The sequence below is a fragment of the Balaenoptera ricei genome, chromosome 3 (genome assembly GCF_028023285.1).
Source record: "Balaenoptera ricei isolate mBalRic1 chromosome 3, mBalRic1.hap2, whole genome shotgun sequence".
NCBI lineage: Eukaryota > Metazoa > Chordata > Mammalia > Artiodactyla > Balaenopteridae > Balaenoptera > Balaenoptera ricei.
Window position 1 is genome coordinate 131,694,055 of NC_082641.1, and position 26,443 is coordinate 131,720,497.

A 26,443-nucleotide genomic window follows, 5' to 3' on the forward strand; every position below is an offset into this window, starting at 1 on the left:
GCCACAAACACCTGCACAGAAGGCATGAGTGTCTCAAATCTTATCTAATGACACTTCTCTGGCACGGTTGAGCCATTTCTCTCCTAAGACTTCATCAGTTACTCTAAGGAGAGATGAAACTCAAAACTGAGATGTCCCTCTCAAATGATACAATCTTTTCCTAGAGCCCTACTCAAATGAATTTAAAACATGATGCTTCTGTTACTACTAGGGCCACATCCAAATATACCTATCCATTTGTAAGCGATCAAATACATGGTACCAACTGTAATTTTACTTTACCTCGTAATTAGAAAATTTGTTAGATTTCTCTGAAGGCTAAGGTATAAAATTGCTTGTGGTGTCAATAATTCTACTCTCACAAAACATTTTAGCTCACCAAAGGCAACTGGATCTTCAATTTTTAAGCACATACAAATGCGTACAGATTTCAGATGACGTTAAAGAATTTGGTGTAGTCAATTGATAACATAAAAAGTAATGTTTTACCAAATGAACTGCTATATAAATCTTACCTTAATACTCTCAGGGAACTTAGCTATTCTCTCATTGGCCTCTGTAATCCTTTTGGTTAATTCAGGCAAAGAAACTGGTTCATTTTTTTCTTCTTTGCTAGTGATAATAATAATAATAAAAGCACAAGTTATATGTCTTGCCCCACGTAACTTTTAAATCTATTATCCTGTAAATAAAATTACTTTGTCACCTGGGTCTTTATCTCTTATCTTTAAATACAAAGGCTAAGAGAAGGGAATTTAATGTGATGTGATATAAAATTTTCAAAATGCAGTATTGTTCCTCACCACTTTCCAAATCCCCACTTCTTAGACATAGAGCTCCAATGAAAATTAAGGACCTTTAGGGGATTCAATCTGCAGCCAAATGCAAAGGGCCTGGATTTCTCTGGGGAATAGGTTAGACAGAGCCGGGGTTCCTACCCTCAGGGTGTATGGATGCACATTTTTCTGGGAAGGGTGTCTTAAGCTTCTCAAAGGGGCCCTCTGATCCAAAGGTTAAGAGCCGCTGGGTTAGAGAACTTTTTTGTGTTTTTCTTGTTACTAAAACCAAACATAAAGTGCTGCCTAGAGTGTGGTAGCTCACTAGAGAAGTAACTCAAAACTCTGACTCAAGATTTCACTCGTAGTATTTTTAGAGCAACAAATGTAATTTTAATTTTTAAAAGTTTAGTAATAATAGCTGTAAGTTTATTGACTGTGCTGGTTACTGTATTTTAGGCCCTGTGCTGGGGGGGACATAATCAAGGTAAAGGCACTCGGCATAACAACTAATCAGCAACTGTTAATCACTGCAAATGCCCATAGCGAAGTGCCCTGTGATAATGCAGAAGGGCTCTAAAGTGATTAATAATCATCTATATCTACCTGGCCCTTATTTTCAATGGAAATGATTAGGATGCTGCAGCAATCTGATCATCTGGGGTTTTTTACAGTTTAGTGTGTAATTCTGTACACTACCCTTTTTGTGTATTTTTTGGGATAGTACTGAACAACTGAAAAACAATGGTTTTGGGAATTCCCTGGCGGTCCAGTGGTTAGGACTAGGACTCTCTGCTTTCACTGCCGAGGGTGCGGGTTCAATCCCTGGTTGGGGAACTGAGATCCCATAAGCCGCGTAGCACGGCCAAAAAAAAAAAAAAAAAAAAGAAAATCAATGGTTTTCATTAATGATGCAATAATGCAACTCCCTATTTTACATGATGGATTATTTAGGAATCTATTGCACAAAAGTAGGGTTTTATTGTACTGTTGTTATTAACAATATTTGTGATTCTGTTTAATTCTCAAAACAAGCAAGGATGGAGTTGGTACTCCATTTATGGATGAGGGAACTAAAACTCAGAGACATTAAGATTCCTGCCTGAGGTCACTGAACAGGGCCAGGATTGGAACCCCACATGTGACTTCAAAGCCTGTGCCTTAATGACTGCATTGTGGTGCTTCCAAGTGACCTGATCAGTCTCATCAAGTACTATGTGAGAATCCAGCAGGGTATTTTAGTTCCATGTTGTATTGAATCAGTACTTACCACTGGTTCTGAGGACTAGAGAGGGACTGCTCTGCTTCCTGTTCAGGTTCATTCTTATCAGGGCCATTTGCTGTGGATTTACAAAGTTGACTCTTCTGGTGTTGGCGGATCATTTCTGCCAAGGTCTCTTGGACTTCAGCAATGGTTCTCTGTGCATTTTGGAGACCAGCGTGCTTTTCTGAAAAGAGCTCCTTACAGGCGTTCAGCATTTGCTCACCTTCTTCTGTGAGTCTCAGGTCTAGTTCTAGAGTCCTGCTTGGCTCTGGCTGGGAAGCTTTGGGGTCAGTTTCTTCAGGGCTGACATTGTCAAGCTGTTGGCTCTGCTCAACAGAAGTTGTCCTTCTGTGAGCAGCCCTTACCCAGATGCTGGATTCGGGGCAAGGCCCGGAGAGAGACCACCAGAATTCATACAGACGTCCATAAATAAAAAAGGCCTCCAAACTTTTGAAAGCTGGTGTGGTGGGGGACTGATGGTCACCCAGTTTGTCTCTTAGGTGGTCACAGCCTAGGAGAGAAGAAGAGGATTTAGGGTTGTTCATTTCTTTATCTGTCAGAAATCTGGCTTCCTGCCCGCATGTTGTTTCCTATCACCCAAGAGGCAGATCAGATCCCAAGAAACAGAACAGCATGTGTGGTCCCTGGGACCACATGCTTTCCACCAGAAGCCAACCAGAGCTAAACATGTCTTGGCCTAAGGCAGTGTCCTCATTGCTACAGGCCATTTAAAGCATGATAGAAAAAGAAGTATTTCATCTGTCCCACTGAAGGCTCTGGGGGTAAGATCCCACTGTGTCTCTGAAAAACCACAGTGTTTTAGGTTAGTGACTAATTGTGCAGCTCAAGGAATGTCTTCTCCATTCTTAATAACTTGTGAGCACATTGCTATTTCTCTAGAGCTGTGTGTAGGAAAGTATATAGGAGGCAGTGAGGTAGGTAGGTAGGACCAGGTAAAGGAAAACAGCTTAGTCATTCTGGCTACCTCTTAAGGAGGTTGGGTAAGAGAATTCAAACTTTCTACTAAATGACACACTGGCCCATGTCTGTCTTTCAATAACCTATGTACTCCTGGTGCCACAACACTGGCGGTGGTTATATCATCCTTTAGTGGGTGTGCTCCAGCAGAGCTGGGGGTCTTTTACCCTCCGGAAGAAAGGCTGAGTGCACTTCCTGCATGATGGTGAAGTTTCCTGAGTTGTAGCTCCGGATCACAGCCCGAAGCAGTCCTTCCACAGCTTCGTCCCAGGAGGCCACCTGCTGGCTTAGCACTGCCAAGGTCAGGTCATGGCAAATGTGAAGCAGGAGCTACAGAGAGGAGCCAGAGTCTCAGTTAAACATCCTCTCACATCAGGCACTGGGAATGACACCAGAAATGTTCCTATTAACTGCATTTGGGAAGTACACACAGTCCACATTTAAGAAAGGTCCTCCTATCTCCACCACCCATTTTTGCTTCCTCATTGGAAACTTTCATATTTAGTTGTACAGCAACATACACTGTCTGGTGTTAAAGTCTGTTCATGCTAAGAAAATGCCTTGACATTTGCTAAATGCAAATTAAAACAAAAAATTAAAATTAAAACAAAATTTAAAAAATTAAACAAAAAGTGAGTTTCTTGAATTAAAAGCTGTAATTAAAAAAAAATCTGGAGTGTAATTAAGATTTATCAATTTTAAGTGTGCAATCTGATGAGTTTTGACAAATAAATATATATGTGTGTGTATATATATATGTATACATATATATATATACACACACACATACATATGGTGTAACTACCACCAAACTCAAGACATAGAACATTTTCATTGTAAGATACTCCTTTGTGCCCCTTTGCATTCAACTCCCCTCTCCCCATCCCCTGGCAACCACTGATCTAGTTTTTGCCAGTATAATTTTGTCTTTTCTATAATTCATATGAATGGAACAGTAGAGTATGTAGTCTTTTGTGACTTGATTCTTTGACTTACCATTAATGCTTTCAAGATTCACTGATACTCTTTTTGCATTAGTAATTTGTTCCTTTTTATTGTTGCATAGTATAGTTTTCCACTATATGGATATACTGCAGTTTGTATATCCATTCACCAGCTCATGGACATTTGTGTTGTTTCTTTTTTTTTTTTTTTTTTTTAATTTATTTATTTATTTATTTATGGCTGTGTTGGGTCTTCGTTTCTGTGCGAGGGCTTTCTGTAGTTGTGGCAAGTGGGGGCCACTCTTCATCGCGGTGCGCGGGCCTCTCACTATCGCGGCCTCTCCTGTTGCGGAGCACAGGTTCCAGACGCGCAGGCTCAGTAATTGTGGCTCACGGGCCTAGTTACTCCGCGGCACGTGGGATCTTCCCAGACCAGGGCTCGAACCCGTGTCCCCTGCATTGGCAGGCAGATTCTCAACCACTGCGCCACCAGGGAAGCCCCCATTTGTGTTGTTTCTATTTGGCTATTATGAACTAAGCTGCCATGAACATTTCTGTACAAGACTGTGTAGACACCTGGGTTCACTTCTTTTAGTGAAATATCTAAGCAATGGGGTTGCTGGGTGTCATCGTGCACAGGTATGTTTAAGATTTTATAAACAACGATCACATAAGGAAGCCACAAAATAACACATGTGGTCTGATGCAGGGGCTGAAATTTTTGTGAGCTAGGGCAGGGAAATGGCACTGGGGAAGGGAACATGAGGGACTTCAACTTGATTCTTTCACCAAAAGCAAAAGAATACACAAAACAAAACCAAAAGACTCCATGAAGCAAAAATGACAAAATGTGAACATCTGTTCTAATTCTAATTGATGGGTACTTATTATATTAGTTTCTGTGCTTTTCTTTGTTTTTAGACTTTTTTCTTTTTCTTTTAGAAGGGAATACTGATTGAAGACTAACTTTAAAGATAAAGGGCTCTAATTAATCTGAAGGGATCTTTCCAGGTTTCCTGGGCCTGGCTTAATCTTTTCTGAAATACAAACTGGCATTCTACATGTTTCCTTATTATTACTAGACATGGATTAGAGAAGTCTTAGCCTACTGAGTGATTAATATCAAAAGCTCATGCAGAAGGGGTACCTGTTTGGAGGGAGTGTTACTTGTAGCAGATGGGTACTTGATATCTTGCAGCTGCTGAAATGCTGCCTGGTACTGCTCTGGGGAGTCGAGGCTGAAGGCGCTTTTCCATACTGCAGTCACCCTCTCCACAAAGGGCCTTTCGCTGCCTGCGGGCCAAGCATTGTAAGAAGAGGAGGAGCTTTTGCCCTCTGAAAGCTGCTTTTCCTCCAGGTGCTTGGACAGTAGCTCAAGAAGGCAAAACACCAATCTCTGGCCCTGGAACCCAATAGCAAAGGAGAGGAGGTGTTATGCAGGGAAGTGCTCCATTGTCTAGAGCTCTCCCCAGTCTCTCAGATTCCCCCCCCCACCTTTGCATTTGCAGCAGCCTTCCCCTCCGTGTGCTGCCAGCCCAGTGAGTCTTGTGGGAGGGGGAAAAGAGGTGATCTAACAGACAGTTTTTCCAAATGCCTTTTGGGGGATTCCTACCCACAGCTCTTGGAGCTCAAGCAACCGTATTTATTACTTTTTTTTTTTTTTAGCAACCATATTTGTAATATGACACCCCAGCTATAGCCCTACTCACTGAAATTTCAGCCACATGCAGGCCAGCCACTTAAGACTTGTGGCCCAGTTTGAGAAAAGATGGGCTGGACTCATCTAGTTCTTTTCTCTGCCCAAACTTCAGATTAAGGCATACAGAAGTTAAAGCATCGTGGGCAGAAGGTGCTGGAGCAGACAAGCTGTGTAGATCTGAGAGCTGGGGGAGTGGTTAGGGGCTATATCCAAGTAGGTTTAACAGAGGGAATCAGCTGGAAGAGAAGAGAGCACAGAGAAAAGGCCTAAAAAAAATCCCTACTTTTGCTGGGTTTTCAGTTGCCGTGAGATTCCTTGTATATCCCTATAATATTTTCTCACTTAAGCTTGGGAAGGTCTCTGTTTCATATAGGCAGAATTACAGCTTATAGCTGAAGAGGGCTGCTACAGGCAGAGCACCATGATTTCTGTTAAAGCCAATCCATCTTCTTCAAAGCAGACCCTCTTCCTCTTCATTTCTGTGCTGATGACATCAATGAAGAAACACAGGGGCTGAACTGACTAAAGGCTATTCGACTGCTAAGCAGTGGGAATTACTGTCAATAACCACATTATCTTTTACTCTAAATGTGGCAACTGACAAGCCACAGTACTTAAATGGGATAATATGGCCAGGGCTTGCTGGACACTTCTAAGGATACTTACCAAATTGGTACAGCTTGTGCAACTGGGTAATTCACTTGGAATCTGACTAGAAAAGGGTTTGGGGCTCATCCCTCTTAAAAGCCGGAGAGGCAGTAACAGACTAACCTTCAGACTTTCGTGGAGCTGCAGGGCTTCCTGGGCTCCCACCCAGTTCCTGGCCAGAAGCAGTTCTTGGGCACATCTGAGAGCCAGGGTAGCAGACAACTCATTCTCTCCTACGATGGAAGCCAACTCTGCAGCCGTTCTAAGTGATGCCACATCCCCCTTTTTGGCCAAAACTTTGGCTGCATCATAAGCTGAAGTGGCTCCTAAATAGCTAAGATACAAAAGAAAACTCAAGCAAAGTGTCATAAACAGATCGCCTACTCCTGCTCCCCAGAGGGTCGAATCATTTCTTTCTGTCCACTTTGCCTTGCGTGCCTTCCTGTGGTCCCAGGTGTGTCATTACCTGTGGCTGTCCCTGTGAAGGCTGAGGCCAGTGCAGCAGAAGCTGAAGAGGCAGCATTATACAGGTTAAGGAGATAAAGGAACTTCAGCAGTTGCTGAGTTGAACCCAAGCAAAGGAATCATTCCCTCCCATTTCCCATATTTAATGATACAAGACATCCCTAAAGAAAGGAGTGATTTCCAAGTCGACGACTTGGATTTCTTGAAGTTATGGTGATTTACATAAATACCAAGTAGGTAGATCCTGATGAATCTTATGAAGCTGGCTTTAATATGTATACGCTTTTTAATTTGCTAGTTACTTCACCCCCACCTCTAAACTTCTTTCTTCCATCCTTGTCCAGCTCTTTCAGAAGCTCTTCTTTGGGTGCACTCCTGTTCCCCTCAGACTTACCATTTGGCTGCTAAGGCATAATGGCCGTCTTTTTCTAGGACGGCTCCCCAGCTGAGGTACAGGTCTTTCAGGATCGGGTCCTCTGGGCGCAGCCGGGCCTTGGCAATTGCAATAGCCTCCCTAGAGGCAAGAATAGGTAATTAGGCAATCTGAAAGAGGCCCTAGGAGGGGCTGCAAGGTAGGATAAGCCATTCCCTTTGTGTTGTCTGTCTTGTTCCAACTTCCCATAAAAAAACTGTATTCCTGCATTACAGGGCAAGTTAGAACTGCGTGCTGTGCTCAATTCTTCACCTATGTCAGCAGTTCTTAAAGTGTGGTTTGTGGATTCCCGGAGTTCCAAAGGCTCTTTCGGGGGTTCATGAGGTCAAGACTATTTTCACAATAATGCCAAGAGGTTATTTGCCTTTTCTCAGTGTGTTGACATTTGTACTGATTATGCGAAAGCAATGGTGGGTAAACTGCTGGCATCTGGAGCAAGAATCCAGTTAGTGGCCCTTGTTAAAAAAAAAAAAGGTAAATTTCCTTGAAAAGGAAAAATGATGAATTTCACAAAATCCTGCACATCCTGTTAATATTCTGTGTGACAAAATGGGAAGAACGTTTTGTGTTCTTTGCTGAATTCCAAAGTACAATGGTTCTATGAAAAACTTATATGAACGAATTGCAAGCTGAACTAGTTGCTTTTATTTTGAAGGAATCTCATGACTTCTTGAAAGAATGACTAACAAACTATAGTTATTTAGTGTTGAGTATTTGGCAGATGTTTTCTCAAAAATGAACAAAGTAAGCCTGTCATTTCACGGAAAACAACCAACAGTACTGTTGCCAATGATAAAATTTGAGCTTTCAGGTGAAAATTAGAGTTTTAGGAAACTTGTGCCTGCCACTGTGAGCTTGACGGCTTCCCCAAAGTTAAAGACTTTTCTGATGAAGTAAGGAATGTGATTTTTTTTTGATATTTTATAGTGAGATGTGTTAACATTTGGAGGATCTGTGTTAACTGACTGAACTACTATTTTCCAAATGACATACAACTTCTGAGTTGCAGCCAACATAAAGTCGTAGCTGGAATAAAAGTGTTTTAGACTAAGGTGATTTAGACACAGCAATATTTAAGAAGTACATAATTTGAGACCTCTACTTCCAGCCATGATGGAGTGACAAATAGGACCAGACGTATCCTCCTGTTGCAAAATTAAAACATTGGGGAAAATAGGTATGAAGCAACTGTTTTCAGCCATTGGACACCAGGCAGCACAGGACTGTCATCCCGGGGAGAAGGAAACAAATGTTGTGAGCCCAATCATGGCCCTGGCTTTCTGCCTAAAACCATTTTCCCAGAAGGAATCCCAGCAGAGCTTCAGCAGTCAGGGCTGAGGGGAGACGAAGCGATTGGAATTTGTGGGGCAGGAGAGTAGGAAGGAAGAAGCTGTCCAGAGAAAGAGCTCCACAACGGTGCTTAGGGATCCTGTTGAGTCTCTGGTTTGAACACAAAGCTGTGCATATGTAGGAAAGTCCTTAAGGCTGTACAAAGAATAATCAGGGAACGATAAGCTGAATAATTCCCAGGGCTCACTCAGGGTGTGGAGACCTACGAGTTTTGACCACCCAGACATTTGAGTTCTGATTTGTTGACTTACACAAGGCATTCGGTAAAGACACCAGAAGGCAGGAGGGCAAACTAATTCTAGAGTATGGATTTCTCTGAACTTGCCCTAAAAAAGCTTAAAACAGCCAGGAAAAGATCAAGTTGATCTGCAGGTAACTTTACGGCTTGCCAAAACAGAGTCCGGCATTCTCTAAAGGAAGACAACACACCAAAATAGGATAAAAAGAAAGTCTCACCAAAGCCATCATATGAAATGGCTGAAAATCAGTGGTGGAGAAAGTCCTAAAAACAGTCAGAGAAAAAAGACATAGTTCCTGTATAACAAAGATAAGAATAAATGCAGTAGTCAAGTCAACAATGCAAGCCAAGAAAAAATGGAATGATATCTATGAAGCACAGAATGACAGAACCTTCCAATCTAGAAGTCTACACCCACTGAAAGATCCTTTAAAATAGAGGCAAAATTAAAGACTTTTATAGACAAACAAAAGTTGATGGAATATGTCACCAGCGGGACCACACTACAAAAAAAATGTTGAAGTTCTTCACGGGAAAGAAGGAATTAACAGCAATTGGAAACTTGGATCTACGTAAGAGAATGGAAAGTGCTGGAAATAAATATATGGGCAAATATAAGAAAATGTTTAAAAACTTAAAGGTAATTGTTTAAAGCAAGAATTCTAATACTGTAATGTGGGGTTATAACATGTATATAGTATGTGAAATATATGACAGCAATAGTGGAAGAGACAGGAAGAAAGAAAGAAGTATGATGTATGCAAGAAGTGGTACAGTATTATCTGAAGGTAAACTGATAAGTTAATAATGCTCATCATAAACCCTAAAGTAACCATTAAAAAAAATAAATACAGCTGACATGCCAGTACTGGAGATAAAAAAATATTTAACTAATCTGAAAGAAAGCAGGAAAAGAAGAAATGAAATAGCAAGATGGTAGATTTAAATCAGTTGCACTAATATTTACATTAAAACACTCCAATTAAAAGGCAGAGACTATCAGACTGGATAAAAAACAAGACCCAACTGTATGCTGTCTACAAGAAATATTTTGTTGCTTTTGTTTTCTGTACTTAAATATGTACTGTAGTGGAAGAATAATAACTTGAACAGAAAGGATTCACACCAGTCTCAGAAGAGTGGTTACTGCTAGAGAAGGGATGAGGACAGAATTGGGGAAAGGCAATTCAACTAAGTCTGGAATGTTATACTTCTCACTTCACAGGTGGGGCTTAAAAAAGTTCCTCTCTTAGTAATTTATTAAGCTGTTCATTTGTATCATGCTCTTTTCTTTGTTTGTATTACTTTAACAGTAAAGAAATTAAAAAAAAATCAGTAGCAAATATTGCTGAAAGTTAACATTTGTTAAGTATAGGTGGTGGGTGCACTGATGTTTAAGCTAGTGAACATACATTTGTGTGCATTTGAGATGTTTAATTACAATAAATTTTTTATGGTGGTTATCATGAAACAGAACTGTTATGTAGATTGATTTCACATTACATCCAGCTGCTGGTTCACCTGCTGGGTCATACAGACCTGTAGAAGTGGTTTGACTTGAGCAGCTCCACAGCGTCATACACTTTGTGGATAGAAAGTAGGTGAGAGGCAGCCTTGACATACTGGTCCTGAAAACACAGCTGTTTGGCAAAAGCTTCCACGGCCCATACCCACACATGGTAACCGGCTTAAAACAAACAAACAAACAAAAAAAAACAGCAGATTTAAGGGGAAAAAGCATGTACATTTGGGTTGAAAATGCTTGTTGTTAGTCACTGCATTAAGCAGAACATTTAGATAGTAATTCAGTTGTTGTTTCCTCTGATCATCTGTTTCATCTACCTCTCCCCATCCCTACATTTTGAAATGTAAATTGTTTCTCTGATTATGTAATACATAAAAAATAGTACAAAATTCAAATGTACATGAGTATGGAAGTCAGACAGTGCTTACCCTTGTTGGGGTGCATGTAGACTGACGGAAAGGGAGCATGAGAGAAGCTTCTAGGGTACTGGTAATGTTATGTTTCTTGATATGGGTGCTAGTTACAAGGGTGTATTCAGTTAGTGAAATTCAAGTACACTTATGACCTGTGTACTTCCATCTCTCTCTCTCTGGCATACTTCAATAAAAAGCTAAAAAATGAGGCATGGCATAAAAAATTTCCTTGTTATCCTGGCACCCTACTACCCAAACTTGTCCAAATTCCTTTCCCTGGAGACAACCGTTATTATTAGTTTCTTTTGAAACCTTTGGCAATAATCTATGAATATATTACCACACATGTATAAGTATCAATGACAGTATTAAATATTCTGTTGTGCATCTATACCTTGATTCTTTTCACTTACTAAATTTTGGAGCTCCGTTCTGTATCAGAATGTACAGAGCTGCCTCATTTTTTGGGTATCTATAGGAGTTTCTACTGTATAGACATACAAGATTTAACCAGTCTTACACTGATGGACGTAGAGGTTCTTGCGACCTTTTGCTATTACAAATACCACTGCAATCCCAGTCCATATGTATCTGCCATTTTGCATGTGTAGGTGCAGTTAAATTCCTACAGTTAGAACTGCTGGGTCAAAGGGATGTGGATTTTAAATTTAATTATTCGACATGGCCAAATTGTCCTTCAAGACAATGTCTATCTTTAGTGGATGTATCCTAGAGATGCTAGGGCTTTTGTGGAAAAGAACATACCGACTGGTGCCATAGCCACAAGATTGTCTGTCAGCTCCCCTCTTTCTGCTGCAGTCTGAAGAACACCTTTTAGATCTCCTTTCCAAAGCATGAGCTGGTGAAATAATTCGGGGTGGCCGTTTTCCAAGTGACCTTTTCCTATTTGGAGGAGAAATATTTGGAAGATGTTTCAGAAACATCTGTCTGTACTGTCTTCTAGAAAAAGAAAGGCAGGATGAACGACAGGAATAAATTCCTAGAATATGTAGTCACTGGCTCATGGGTAAGTCACTTCCCAGAGTGTTCATAATGGGGCCTGAAGCCCACTCAGTCACTTGTCCACCCACTTTCACTTGCACTCAGACACTCAGAATGGACACTGTATGTTTAGGGTCCTGTGACAGATGTGAGTGAGGGGTGTTTGTGAACATGCAAATAGGGGAACTCAAAACCTAGTTAGCGGACATGTAAAACTAACCATTACCATACCACAGGATGGCAGCCGTATAAGAGGTATGTATAAAGCGTTAGGGAAGCATAAAGATGGACAGGATTCTGTTGATTGGACTAGTCTCACCTTCAACCTCAATCATTCTGTACAGGGTAGCCCTGTCTGTGAAAAGCCCCAGGTGAAACCTTTGCTCAAGATCAGCAGACACATCCTCCTTTGGCTCTGCTAATTCAAAAAGACAAAAATTCAGATGAAGTCATTTAATAGGTTACTGTTTTCTGTCCAGTTACTTCCGAATGTATGTAACACCCATTTCAGATGCTGAGAAAAAGAGACCTGTGCCCTTGTTTACCCTAACAGAGACCCCTGCTGGTTACAAAGATAGCAAAATATGAAAATACTTCATTAGGTTTGTTAGGTTTGTTTGTCAGGTTTGTTAGGCTCAGGTTTTATACTGTTTGAATTTCATTTTATCATGTGCATCCCTTTTCAACACATAAAATTCAAAATTAAAAAAAAAGTTGCTCAAATGTCAAAATAACACACATTAGGTGAGGGCTTTGAAAAACTGAAACCAAAAAACCTTCTATAAACAAAAACTTCCATCAAAAATTTTTAAAGGAACTGCTGTATTAAGGGTTATTTCCAATGAGCAAGTGACTTTCTTTTCTACATGTACATGCTGTTTACTGGGGAAAAACAGTTGATGGAATTGATTCACGCTGAGATATTGAAGCCATCATACCAATTCCAGCACCCATATGGCTGGCAACAACTTGATTTATAATAGAAAAGCAGAGCATTATGCCTCCAAGGCACTGGAGAGTGCTGACAGCGGTCAGAGCGCGGACAGAACCTGGCAGCGGGGTGTGGGGGAGGGATGATGCAGAAACACAACAACTTTGGACATTTGTTGGCTCATTCATGTAACATATAAACAAGCACTTCTTATGTGTCAGTTCCCAGAAGACTACGGATGGGCCAAGGAAGTGTATTTCTGTACCTCTGGAGTGTTTTGCAGTGGCTAATACCAAACAGTCCTGATGAAGCTCCTCTTTGGATCTGTGGTCCAGACTTGTACTCAGTGGAAGCATGGAACGAGCTTTTCGCTTCTTGATTAAGGCTTCTGAAATGTAATAAAAGTACAGACTGTCTGAAGAAGAGTTGATCAAAAACACAAAACTGAATGCATGCCCATTGTGTGTGTAACCTACTGGAGGGATACTGCTGGGCAGAGAAAGTTCCCACTCTTGTAAGGAAGCTTTCAAATTAAATTAGCTGGGGGCAGTGTTCACAACACACACAAACGTGTCCCTGTGAACACCTGTGAAGCAACATCAACAACTGCAAAATGACGGTTCCTCAAGTACTAAAAAAATGACCCCAAATTGAACCAATCAAAACACTTACAAATATTTAAAATCTAAAACAAAAGGAAAAACTGAAAACTTTTGAGTTTTCAGTTGCATGTAATATTTAAGGATACTTTAACAAAATATTTTATTTATTTATTTGTAATAGCCAAATAAATTTGTTTTTTATTCTTTTGTTAAAAATTTTTTGGCTGTGTTGGGTCTTCATTGCTGCACACAGGCTTTCTCTAGTTGTGGTGAGAGGGGGCTACTCTTTGTTGCGGTGCACGGGCTTCTCATTGCGGCAGCTTCTCTTGTTGCAGAGCACGGGCTCTAGGAGCGCAGGCTTCAGTAGTTACAGCACGTGGGCTCAGTAGTTGTGGCTCGCGGGCTCTAGAGCGCAGGCTCAGTAGTTGCGGTGCATGGACTTAGTTGCTCCGCAGCATATGGGATCTTCCTGGACCAGGGATTGAACCCGTGTCCCCTGCATTGGCAGGCGGATTCTTCACCACTGCACCACTAGGGAAGTCCCCCCAAATATTTTAATTATTAAATACCAACCTGGCTTTTCTTTAGGTGCCTCCTTTTTCAGTAAAGTGACTTTGTTATTAATGGTGACTTTTGACTTTTCAAAACCTAAGGATGCTGGAGTGCAGATAACTGGTTCTTTAGAAACTACATCATGGGGAAAAAGAAAAAAATTTGGATAAGAACAATGTAGAATCTAGTTCTTTTTAAAAATTAAGAGTATACCAGTCTTAATGGTGTGATTTTATCTATTACCCCAAATATAAGATGAAATATTTCAGATAGGAAGCATGGGTAGTCTCCCTTTCCCCATCTCACAAACTGCCTTCCAGGAATCTGTAGGTTTATCACTTAGAACTCTTGACTAATTGATCTAAGGAAAAGTTATAAAGGTTCTAGCCTCCACAGCTTTATACCATAGGTCTAGGAGTTCCCAAACTTGGCTTGGGTGACAAAGTACTAATTGTATATTTAATTACACAAACAAGGAACAATTTTACCAATAGAAATTTAAAGTGTATGGGATACAGAGTCACAATCCTGAGTGTACACACCATGAACTAAAAAAAAACACAAAAAACAAAAATCCCAAACTAAGTTGTTGATCTACAGGGGTAAAAGAACATTTTATGATAAAGAAGTATTCTGATGAATCTAAAAAATAAATCCATTAAACTTTTTAGATCTTTATTTACCCAAACTGTGGGTCCCAGTGGCCATCCCTTGGGATGGAGAGGGTCAGGGAGAACTCTGTACCATATATTTTGGCCATTTTAAATTCTGTCACATCAAAATATTCTGCTGTAGAATTAAACGAGTCAGTCCTATTTATATTGTTTGCCTGCAAGTTCCCAGAGTGGCGATAGTTTCTAGGTCAGATATTTGTAAGGGACAATGGTTTCTTTCAGTAAACATGGCTGATGACATCATATTGTTAAAACTTTCCCCATGTAAGTTTCTATGTATACATTGCCCTAGTTTCACTTTGTCCCACAGTCTTACCCTGCTCAAGTTGATAAGAAGTTTTCTCTATAGAACTTCACTATTTCCATCCCAATCATCCATTAGATCCCCTTAACACTTCAAAGGTAGACCTGGCTTAGTTTCCTGGTCATGACTACTAAGTCCTAGAGAGTTAGTGAAACACAGGATTTGGCCACATACCTGCCGAGGTGACACCACAGGGTAGCTCTGGCTCCCGGGCTTCCTCCTCAGTCTCCTGGTCTGACACTCCGTTCTCAACAGGGCCTGAGTTCTCCGTTACGCTCTCTTCTTCATTCCCGTTACACAATTCCTGCTTTACAGGCACTCTCAAGATGGGCTTTTTCTTCTTTTTGGGCTTTGGCTTAGGTTGGGAGAGCCTTTTTTTCTCTAATTCAATACTTTTCTTGCCTGTAGAAATCACAATTCAGAAAAGGATAGATTAAAGTATATATTCTTGGTTAAAAGCACTCTAGGAGATAATCTCCAAAACCTTATTTCTCTTCTTTTTGATAACATTCTTACCCTTTCCATTCCTTCCCAATGAATTCTTAGTTATATTATCAAAATGTTAACCAAACCAAACTCTTTTGGGATTTCATTAAATCATAAACACAATGCCCATTTACCCCTGAATACTTGAGTGTGTATCCTACAAACAAGGATATTCTACATCATCAGAGCACAACCATTAAAATCAGGAAATTAACGATGATACATTACTCCTGCCTACTCCCACCTCACTTAAGTTCTGCCAGTTGTACCAAGAATGTCCTTTATAGCAAAAGGAGTCAATCCAGGACTACATGTTGCACTGGCTTGTTATGTCTCTACTTTCTTTCAGCCTGAACAGGCTCAGATTTTATTTTGACTTTTATGACTGGAAACTCATGAAGATTACAGGACAGTTATTTTGTCAAATTTCCTTCAAATTGGGTCTGCCTTATGTTTTACATGATTAGATTTAGGTTATGCATTTCATTGCCATAGGCAATCACTGATTTGCTGTCACTGTAGTTTAGTTTTGTCTGTTTTAGAAATTCATATGATTTATAACTACATTTCTTTTTTTTTTTAATTTATTTTATTTATTTATTTTTGGCTGCATTGGGTCTTTGTTGCTGTGCACGGGCTTTCTCTAGTTGCGGTGAGCAGGGGCTACTCTTTGTTGCGGTGCATGGGCTCTTCATTGCAGTAGCTTCTCTTGTTGGGGAGCACGGGCTCTAGGTGCGCAGGGTTCAGTAGTTGTGGCATGTGGGCTCAGAAGTTGTGGCTCGCAGGCTCTAGAGCACAGGCTCAGTAGTTGTGGCATATGGGCTTAGTTGCTCCGCGGCATGTGGGATCTTCCCGGACCAGGGCTCGAACCCCTGTTGCCTGCATTGGCAGGCGGATTCTTAACCATTGCACCGCCAGGGAAGCCCTATAACTACATTTCATACTCTGTATTAGCTATACAGTATTTAGTCTTTGTGCCCAGCTTCTTTTGCTAGGCATAATCCTTTTTGAGATTCATCCATTTTGTCGTGTTTAAAAGTAGTTACTTGCTTTTTATTGCTGAGTAGAATTCCACTACAGTATATACTACAGTTTATTTACCAGCTGATGTACATTTTTTTTTTTTTTAGATTTGATGGAGAAGAGGCAGGGTCAAGGGCTTTTTTTTTTTAAAAAAAATATTTATTTATTTATTTATCTATTTATGGCTGTGTTGGGTCTCCGTTTCTGTGCGAGGGCTTTCCTTAGTTGTGGCAAGTGGGGGCCACTCTTCATTGCGGTGCGCGGGCCTCTCACTATTGCGGGCTCTCCTGTTGCGGAGCACAGGCTCCAGACGCGCAGGCTCAGCAATTGTGGCTCACGGGCCTAGTTGCTCCGCGGCATGTAGGATCTTCCCAGACCAGGGCTCGAACCCGTGTCCCCTGCATTGGCAGGCAGATTCTCAACCACTGCGCCACCAGGGAAGCCCCAGCTGATGTACATTTGGGTTGTTGTTTCCGGTTTGTGGCAATTATAGATAAAGCTATGAGCATTCTTTTATAAGTCTTTATATGGATGTATCATTTCATTTCTTCGGGTATATTTCTAGCTGTTTATATACTCTGTCTAGTTTTCTAGCTATTTTTGGTGAGTGGGCAAATCTGGTACCAGTTATTCTTTTATAGCCAGAAATGGAATTCTGTTAATTATTTCAAGTACAGATTGTCCCAGATTTGGGTAGCCAGCCCCTTCAAGCTGGCTTCTTTGTCCTTTTGATGATCTCTATTCTTTGAGCACTTCCTTCCTTTGTGGCATATGATGTTGCAGGCTCATCTTGTATTTTTCCTGTCCTAACCTGGAATTAGCCATTTCTCCAGAAGCCCTGGTCGGTCCCTTTTAATGGAGAATGATATTTAGAAAACAAGCTCTGGGTGCTAGGTTTACTTGTTACTATTTGGGTGTTGTCCTCAGGCCCCTCATGGCTGCTATCCTTGCTTGGGCTTCCAACCCTACCATCCTGTTGCTGCCGCCCTGCACGAATGTCTTCTTTGCTTGACTCCAGTCAACTCATTTACTGAGGAAAGGAGAAAGGGAATTAGGCAAGCCTTTATGGGCTCCAGGTTTTGACTGACCTTGAGGAGGTCGGGAATGTTCTTGCATGGAAGTGAGCCATTTGTACACACAGAAGTCATCTGCCCCTGAGTAGATGCAGTCTGGATCCAACGGGGACCATGCGATGCAAAGCAGTCGACCTCGATGTCCTCGGAAATTGCATAGAGGCTCTTCCTGGAGAGTATCCCACACCTAAAACCAAAAGTCACACAAGAGAATAATTTCTGGTTATTCTATTGTTTTTTGGGGGGTATACATTTTTGAAAAAATCTTAAAAATCTGTGTACTCTTATTTCCTCTTGTGATTTGTACTTTTAGGAGTTCAGTTTCAGAAAGTGCTATTTCCTGTGGGAGGCTTATGTATTCTGGGATATAGAGGCATTCCCATGTGGATGATTTTCAGCAAGCTTTAACGGTGCCCTATGGATTTCACTGTCCTGAACCAGTATCGTATGTTATTTTTGGGCTGGGGATTCAGATACCATGAAGAGAATTCTAATTCAGAGCCCACACCTGCACATGTGATGGATGCTTAGGGTTCTAACTTCTCACAGGTGATTCTTCTGTCTGTGGGCAAATGATCAATTTCCTTGCTGTTTCTTGAATTACTCCAGTCTGCACTGCACAAAGGGTAGCCCGTCATGGCTCTCAGCTCTGTGCCGATAGCTCATTTACCACTCACTACTGAGACAGACATCCATCACAGATGATAGATCCCCAGTTCCTAAGGTCTCTTCTGGTTCTGATATCCGAAACTCACCCAATACCTCTGGTTTGGCATCTCATCTTTATTTTTGAGAACTTGGAGGTCTCAAAATTGGTAAATTGAGGTAAATTGAGTTACCAATTTATTATTAGAAATATTTTTTCATTATTTATAGTCACCATTCTGTGATAGAACAGAATGGGAGGAGTACTTTTCACATCAACTTTAGTCCATTAAACTGACAGTAGGTCAGAATGAAATCTTTAAAAACATCAGAATTTAGCTAGTTCCTATTAATATTTCCCCTTTCATCTAAGTAAAAAACACCCCAAACTTAGCCTGCCAAGGGCCCAGATATGTTTAATAAACTAAAATGCCCTCTAGAGCTCAGAAAAATCCCTTTCTATAGAAGATAATGGTGAGGGAAGGAGTCTGTACAAAACTGGGGGAAAAGAGGGAAGAGTTTAAGTTAGAGTACATAGTGAAGAACCCACTGAATCAAGGATGCACTAGTACCTGAGCTGTACCATCATAGGAAGCAGATATCAGCCTTCCGTCATGATGTGGGCTCCATGCCAGACTGGTAATCTTGGCTGTGTGCCCTGAGAGGGTCCGGTAGGGCTCTGTAATGGTCACTGGAGATTCAGGATTGCTCTCTGTAAGACAAGGGGATGATGTCATTTCTACCAGCAACAACAACAGAAAGACATAAAGGGAGGGTATTAACATGGCAAGAGTCAAGATTTTGCCACGTGCTTTCTGTGTGATTTTCAATATTGTTTCTATGTGGGCAGTGTTGTTTAGTAGTTAAGCGTGTAGGCATATCCACAGTGCTTGGCACATGGGCTTACTGCAAGAAGTGTTAGCTATCATTCTTTCTTTCTAAAAGCCATCAAAATGAAAGTAATACATTTTGGATGTGATACCAAGAACATATCACATATATGGCACTCTAGCTAAAAATGTGTGACCTGAATCTAGTCATGAGAAAATAGGAGACCAAACCAAATTGAGGGGACATCTACAAAATAATGGGCTGGTATTCTTCAAAAAAATCAAGATGAGGGACTTCCCTGGTGGTCCCGTGGTTAAGACTCCACACTTCCAATGCAGGGGGCACGGGTTTGATCCCTGGTTGGGGAACAAGGATTCCACAGGCCGCGTGGTGTGGCAAAAAAAAAAAAAAAAAAAAAGGCTGAGAGACTGTTCTAGCTATAAAGGACAATATTGGATCAATTGACAACACTAGACTAAAGCATGGCAGATCAAACTATTGTATTAAATTAACTGAAGTTTATAATGGAATTTATGGTTATGTAAGGGAATAGCCTTATTCTTACAAAATACACAAATATTAAGGGATATGGGGCATGACACATGCAACACAAACAGTTTGGAAAAATACATACATACACACACACACACACAGAACAAAGCAAATATGACAAAATATAAGTTGTTGAATCTGTGAAAGGGTATATGGGAGTCCTTTGTACTATTCTTGCAACTTTCCTCTAAGTCTCAATTATTTAAATATAAGAAGGTAAAAATAAAATGAAATGGATTCTGGCCATTTATTTCCTTTTTCTATTATTCAGTAGATATGAAATAAAAAACAAACTAGGGTGACAGTATTACAGTAGAAAAAGATCTGCACTGCTCTTAAGAATTAAGTTAATGCTCTTCAATAAGTGATGCTGAGAAAACTGGACAGCTACCTGTAAAAGAATGAAATTACAACATTTTCTCACACTGTATACAAAAATAAAATGGATTAAAGACCTAAATGTAAGACCTGAAACCTTAGAACTCCTAGAAGAGAACTCTTCGACATAAATCATAGCAGTATTTTTTTTGGATCCGTCTCCTAAGGCAAAAGGAACAAAAGCAAAAATAAACAAATGGAACCTAATTAAACTTAAAAGCTTTTGCACAGCAAAGGAAACCATCGACAAAACGAAAAGACAACCTACTGAATGGGAGAAAATATTTGCAAATGACTGATAAGGGATTATTTCCAAAATACCTAAACAGCTCATAGAACTCAGTGTCAAAAAAACAAACAACCCAATTAAAAAATGGGCAGAACACCTGAATAGACATTTTTCCAAAGAAGATATGGCCAAAAGGCACATGAAAAGATGCTCAACATCGCTAATCATCGAGAAATGCAAATCAAAACCACAGTCATATCATCTCACACCTGTCAGAATGGCTATCATCAAAAAGAACACAAATAGGGACTTTCCTGGTGGCACAGTGGTTAAGAATCTGCCTGCCAATGCAGGGGACATGGGTTCGAGCCCTGGTCCGGGAAGATCCCACATGCCGCGGAGTGACTAAGCCTGTGTGCCACAACTACTGAGCCTGTGCTCTAGAGCTCGTGTGCCACAACTACTGAGGCACGCGCGCTTAGAGCCTGTGCTCTGCAACAGAGAAGCCACTGCAATGAGAAGCCCATGCACTGCAACGAAGAGTAGCCCCTGCTTGCTGCAACTAGAGAAAGCCTGTGTGCAGCATCGAAGACCCAACGCAGCCAAAAAAACAAAACAAAACAAAACACAAACACAAATAACAAATGTTGGTGAGAATGTGGGGAAAAGAGAACTCTAGTACATTATTGGCGGGAATGTAACTGGTGCAGCCACTATGGAAAACAGTATGGAGGTGCCTCAAAAAACTAAAAATAGAAGTACCATATGACCCAGCAATTCCACTCCTGGGCATATATCCAAAAAAAATGAAAACACTAATTCTAAAAGATACATGTACTCCAATGTTCATAGCAACATTATTTACAACTGCCAAGATATGGAAGCAACCTCAATGTCCATCAACAGATGAATGGATAAAGATGTGGTATATATGTACAATGGAATATTAGTCATAAGAAAGAAGGAAGTTCTGCTGTTTGCAACAACAGAGACCTAGAGGGTATTATGCTAAGTGAAATAAGTCAGACTGAGAAAGACAAATACCATATGTTTTCACTTATATGTGGAATCTAAAAGATAAAATGAATGAATATAACAAAAAAGAAACAGACTCACAGATATAGAGCGCAAACTAGTGGTTATCAGTGGGGAGAGGGCAGAGGGGAGGGGCAAGATGGGAGTGTGGGATTAAGAGGTACAAACTTGTATATAAAATAAATAAGCAATAAGGATATATTGTATAGCACAGGGAAATATAGCCATTATTTTATAATAACTTTAAATGGATATAATCTATAAAAATACTGAATCGCTATATTGTCTACCTGAAACTAATATGATATTGTAAATCAACTATACTTCAGTTTAAAAAAATTAAGTTTATGTTCTTTGCCAAAGTAGATATTTAATTTGAAATCAGAGGACTAGGATAAGCTTTCTAACATATCATGCTTATTAGTTACAAACTGTCTACTATTTATTATTAGAAAAATCTATGTATACTTTATTAGTTTTCCTATATTCCTTTTAACTTGAGAGTCACTGCTAGAATAAAAATTTTTTTGTTATTACAAATAAAGATTCTCAGGAAATCACTGGAAATTAGTTCTAGAGAAATTTAAAATGTCAGCTTGAAATTTTCACTATGGTTGACAGTACATACTCTCCAGCACTTTGGAAACAGATTAGTGTCACATTATAATTTCTTCATATTAGAAAAAAAAGTAATTACATCTCCTTCCCATTAAAAGAACAGGCGCCTCTGACCACTTATGGTTCTTCTGGGTGCTGAAGAAATTCAGAGAAGTTTAAGATTCATTAAGGAATACATCATGAAAATATGAAAAAGATCAACGTGCCAGGCAGGGACTAGTAGTTGCTAGAACACATGCAGACTCTGCAATTAGACAATCTGGGTTTGAATCTAGGCTCTATCATATACTAGCTGTGGGACTTATGGTAGTGAGCTAACCCCTCTGAGCCTCAGTTTAATCAGGAAAATGAAGATAACAAAACCTACCTCCCAGGACTGTGAGAATTAGGTGCAGTCACACATGGAAACACTGAGGGAAGGGGATATAAACTGGCAAAATCTCTTTGGAGAGCGACAGTTTCACACAAGATGCAAAGTCATATCCCTACCCCTGGCCTGGAATAACTATAGCAATAACTATACTTTAGAAAATCTGGAGAAAACATGCAGCAAACTAATAACACTGGTTTTTACTGAGGAATGGGATTAGGGAATTTCGTCATGTTTGAAACTTTTGTTGTATTTTAAATAAGGTGAATACTAAATATTAAATACTACTTTTGAAAGCAGAAAAATAAGAAAAGTAGTATTTACTTTAATACCAAAAAGAAAGGAAAAAAGGCACAGAAATTGCAACAAGAAGTAGCGGAACACATACACCACCCCCAATATGGAACGAAACCAAAGTTACCTATGACGGTCTGCAGGTTGTGCACATAAATGACTGCATTGTTGGACCCAGAGGCCATCAGATAGCTCAGCTCTGGCTGGCTGCCATACTCATGATGCCAGCTAATAGTATTCACAAGCTTGTGATGCTGCTGGATGGTGCAGATCAGTTTCAAGTTAGGAACCTTGAATATTTCTATTGATCTGGAATAAGAAACACACCAAGACAAGAAAGATGGATGCTCAAATTACAGTCCAATGCAAACAGGTATCTCCCTCATTCCATCAGTCAAAAAAAGGTGAAATGGAATAGGATAACCCTATATAAACTGCAGAGGTTACTCTCTCACAAAGAACCAGATACAAAAACTAGTTCTTTCAAACAGTTTTCACAAATCTCAACAATCTCTGGAAAGTTGTGTTTATCAGGCTCTTATAATAAGTGGTGCAAGGGAGAAGCTAAAAGAAGAATTAATAAACCAATGGCTGAAATAGGACTATGTTACTATGATCAACATTGGAAGGGGAAAAAAAAACCCTAAAAAAAACAAAAACAAAAAGATGTTGGAAAGGGCATGGTGAAGCCTAAAAAGCATTTCTGCCTAGGTTTACTTTAAAAAAAATGAAGGGAGATTTAGGCAGTTTAATTCTGGAGATGAGGATTCTATGAAGCACACAATAGCCAAAACACGGAGTAGGCAAACATTCTCTTTGGGCTGAAAATATTTAACTTATTTTGCAGTTCTCAAAGGTGCAGAGAGCTGAGTCATTTAAGGATATCCAGGATAAGTCAGAATATCAAATACAACTAGGTTTTCCCAACTAACATTACAGATGGCATTAGCTTGTGATCAAATATATGTGCAATTACAAAGTTTTTTTTTTTTAAAGAAACAAACACATACCCATCTTCATTGCCAAGAGCCATGATTTTGCCATCTGCTTTCCAGCTGATCTCTGTGTGTACAGGCAATTTGTACTAGAAAGCAAAACAAACCAATCTTGACTGAAAACATTGTTCTTCTTACAAATCAGTGATGACAGTGTGGGGAAAAAAAGAAAATCCCTAGTTTAAAAATGTTCTTATTGTACATCAGCCATTCTTATAAATAATCTACATAATTCGCCAAAGAGTTACTAAGAGAAGTATCTGAAATACAATTTCCTAAATGGGATAAAAAAGAGAGGCCAGTAAATACTAAATGTCTGCAGTGTCTAACCTTGTGAAATGAACTTAATTAAAATGATTTTTGTCCCACAGTAAGACATGAAACATATCCATTGGCTTTGATAACATGGGGGTGGTCGCCTTTTTAATAGAAGTCATACACACTACCCTTTTTTCTTCCTATCTCTTCTGTTTCTTTTCCAGAATCGTTTTTTTTTTTTTTCTAACTTTTTTTGGTGTTCCCCAAAGCTTCCTGGGCCCTCTTCTTTTCTTACTTGTCTCTTTAGATCACCTCATACATACCCGCAGCTTCTTTAGCTACCATTCATGTGAAGGGACTCCAAATTTCTATTTCCAGCCCAAACTCCTTACATGAGCCTCTGATCCATACATTTAACTGTCACAAAACTAAAAGTTTGTTAAGAATAGGAATTTTGTCTCTTTTATTCATTGTTGAATGTTAATGTTCAGATAACATTTAAGACATGAAGGAATACAGTCAACAAAAGTAATTCAATTTATGATTAAATGTTATTTTTATGCTAGCCATACAAAATAATGAGCAACAGTAAAAAATGCTCATTTGAAAGAGTAAGGAAATCTCAACATTTATGGTTTCATTTAAAAAGACAGTTCTGGCATACAGATACATTGATAGGATGGTAAAGAAAAGTGGCTAAATGTGGAAATCTCAGTCAAGGATATAAGGAAATTATTTGTATTATTTTTGCAACTTTTGTGTAAATCTGTAATTATTTCACTAAAAAATTAAAAACAAAATGCAATTCTGTCTTGAGCAAAATACCTTATAGCCGCACTTGAATACCATATTAAAAAAATATTTTTACGAACACCTCACTCTGGAGAAAGTGGCTGGCGTGAAAAGGCTGCTTTATATTCAAGATCGGATTATAATAAATCACCATTGCAATTGAGAGAAGCTTGAAATCTGCCTGAGCATAATGGATACCTCTTATAATGGCATTTATCATGCAAGATGAGAAGCCAAGAAGATGGAGAGATCATGAGAAGACTTTAGACCACAAGAACTCACTTTGATTGAATTGGTGTCCCTGATGAGTTTGTTGATGTCAAAGGCCTCTCCACTAAGCTTCCAGGGGTTGTGTTGTAAGACAATCCCTTCCCCTCCACAGCTGTATAGAGTGAGGGAAGGTCTGTCCCCTTCTCCTCCTATATGAGATAAGAAAAGAAAGCTTATCAGTTTTGTATTTCACCAACTTAACTATTTGTTGCTATAGTATGACCATTTCATACTATGAGATGTTTTAAAAGAACTGCATTAATATATTGGAATAAAGTCACTGTTCTCTGCATCTGAACACAGTTGTTGGGGGCAGAAGTAAACAGGGTATATTAATTCTACATTAATATTTATAATACAACATATTTGCTTTAAACATTCTTCTGCCACTCAAAATAGTAGGGGTGCCAAAGCTGGGATCAGAAAACATGTTTTCAAAGTTTTGGGGAATTTACCTTCTCTTACCGAAACAAGTACTCTTTGGGCATTTAAATATATGGAGCTGCAGGACTTGCTATGACTAAGTGTAAGAAGCTGTACTCAAAGCAATGATTTCTTTGGTGTTACAGCAATCATCATGTTGATTTTTAAGAAGCAAACAGTGGTTCTGGTGGGTTTCTGTAAGGGCAAGTTTTATTTTCACCACTGCTAGAACTATGCTTGGCACAAATCAAGGATCAACATTTGTTGAATGAATGAATGAATGAACTACCACTGCAATGCTGCTTGAGTTCTGATGATTTACACTGTAAACGTTTACATTATTATGGAAATTTACAGATGTTCCATTATAGATGGTGAAGAAAAGATTACCAAAGACTTTTGCTGAACACACTCATTTTTAAAATTCTGCAAGACCTACCACTGTAGGCATAAGAAAGAGAAAGATAAGGCTGAGGGGCTAGAAAAGGAAAAGGGTCAGAATACAGTCAAAGGCAACAAGAGATCATTTGAGAAATTCTAAGTTTGCTTTAACTGTAGGTGAAAACAGATGATCATTAACATTATAATTCTTTTTTAAAAAAAATTTTGTTTTTTTAATAAATTGCTTATCTTACTTTATTTATTTTTTTGGCCAAACTGCACGGCTTGCGGTATCTTAGTTCTTGGACCAGGGAATGAACCTGGGCCCTTGGCAGTAAGAGCATGGAGTCCTAACCACTGGACCTCCAGGGAATTCCCAACATTATAATTCTGATAAAATTAAAAGGTGATAGCAAATTTTAGTGAAAATCATTAGACTACGTATCAGGACCCAGCATGAGATAACTATATTCACAATGAAAAAATTCAGCTCAAAGAGACCAAATATGCTTTAGTTTGGAGTTTGGAGAGGCTTATTCTGGGTGAATGCTTTCTAATTTATCGCCTGTTAGAGCTGCCCTCAAGGACCCCTGGGGACATAGCAGCTTGCTTAAGTAATCACTGCACTAGAATATTTATGACTCTTTCCAGGTTGCATATCCTAGGATTAAGTTGAAAGAAAGAGAATACTCTCACGTTTGTTACAGAATGACTCACACTTACCGAGTGTCATGGAGGGTACTGGTGGCCCCCAGGCTAAAGAGTATACAGTCTTCTTGTGATATGTGCTAGAAATCTGTGGAGGTCTGGGGGGAAGGGGGATTACAAACAGAAAGACTTAAAACAAAAAGATATAGTGGAAAACAGACCATCTTTTTCAAAAAGTTGCCTGTTATATAAACTTAGTTGCTGATATTAAAGAAAAATAATTTAACAGTACCCTTCTCCAAATAACTGACTGTAAACAAGCAAACACTTAAATAATATACCAT

At 39.5% G+C, this 26,443-nt stretch overlaps 1 protein-coding gene across 7 annotated transcripts in view; it reads right to left on the minus strand.

Annotated features, from left to right (window-relative positions):
- Positions 1-26,443, minus strand: part of GEMIN5 (gem nuclear organelle associated protein 5) — a 46,503-nt gene that overhangs the window by 6,074 nt on the left and 13,986 nt on the right. For 2 of the 7 annotated variants that reach the window (XM_059917569.1, XM_059917567.1), the window contains exons 10-27: positions 26,175-26,257; positions 24,660-24,796; positions 23,343-23,416; positions 22,460-22,641; positions 18,598-18,737; positions 17,396-17,567; positions 14,973-15,200; positions 13,842-13,955; positions 12,932-13,054; positions 12,055-12,150; positions 11,499-11,636; positions 10,335-10,482; positions 7,169-7,288; positions 6,433-6,643; positions 5,110-5,364; positions 3,186-3,348; positions 2,047-2,551; positions 516-612 (exon numbers count right to left, since the gene is read on the minus strand). In XM_059917569.1, coding sequence (XP_059773552.1) covers positions 516-612; positions 2,047-2,551; positions 3,186-3,348; positions 5,110-5,364; positions 6,433-6,643; positions 7,169-7,288; positions 10,335-10,482; positions 11,499-11,636; positions 12,055-12,150; positions 12,932-13,054; positions 13,842-13,955; positions 14,973-15,200; positions 17,396-17,567; positions 18,598-18,737; positions 22,460-22,641; positions 23,343-23,416; positions 24,660-24,796; positions 26,175-26,257 — 2,986 coding nt within the window. Of the gene's footprint in view, positions 1-515; positions 613-2,041; positions 2,552-3,185; positions 3,349-5,109; positions 5,365-6,432; positions 6,644-7,168; positions 7,289-10,334; positions 10,483-11,498; positions 11,637-12,054; positions 12,154-12,931; positions 13,055-13,841; positions 13,956-14,972; positions 15,201-17,395; positions 17,568-18,597; positions 18,738-22,459; positions 22,642-23,342; positions 23,417-24,659; positions 24,797-26,174; positions 26,258-26,443 lie in introns of those variants that run through there. The other 5 variants (XM_059917568.1, XM_059917566.1, XM_059917570.1 and 2 more) reach the window with 4 other exon arrangements.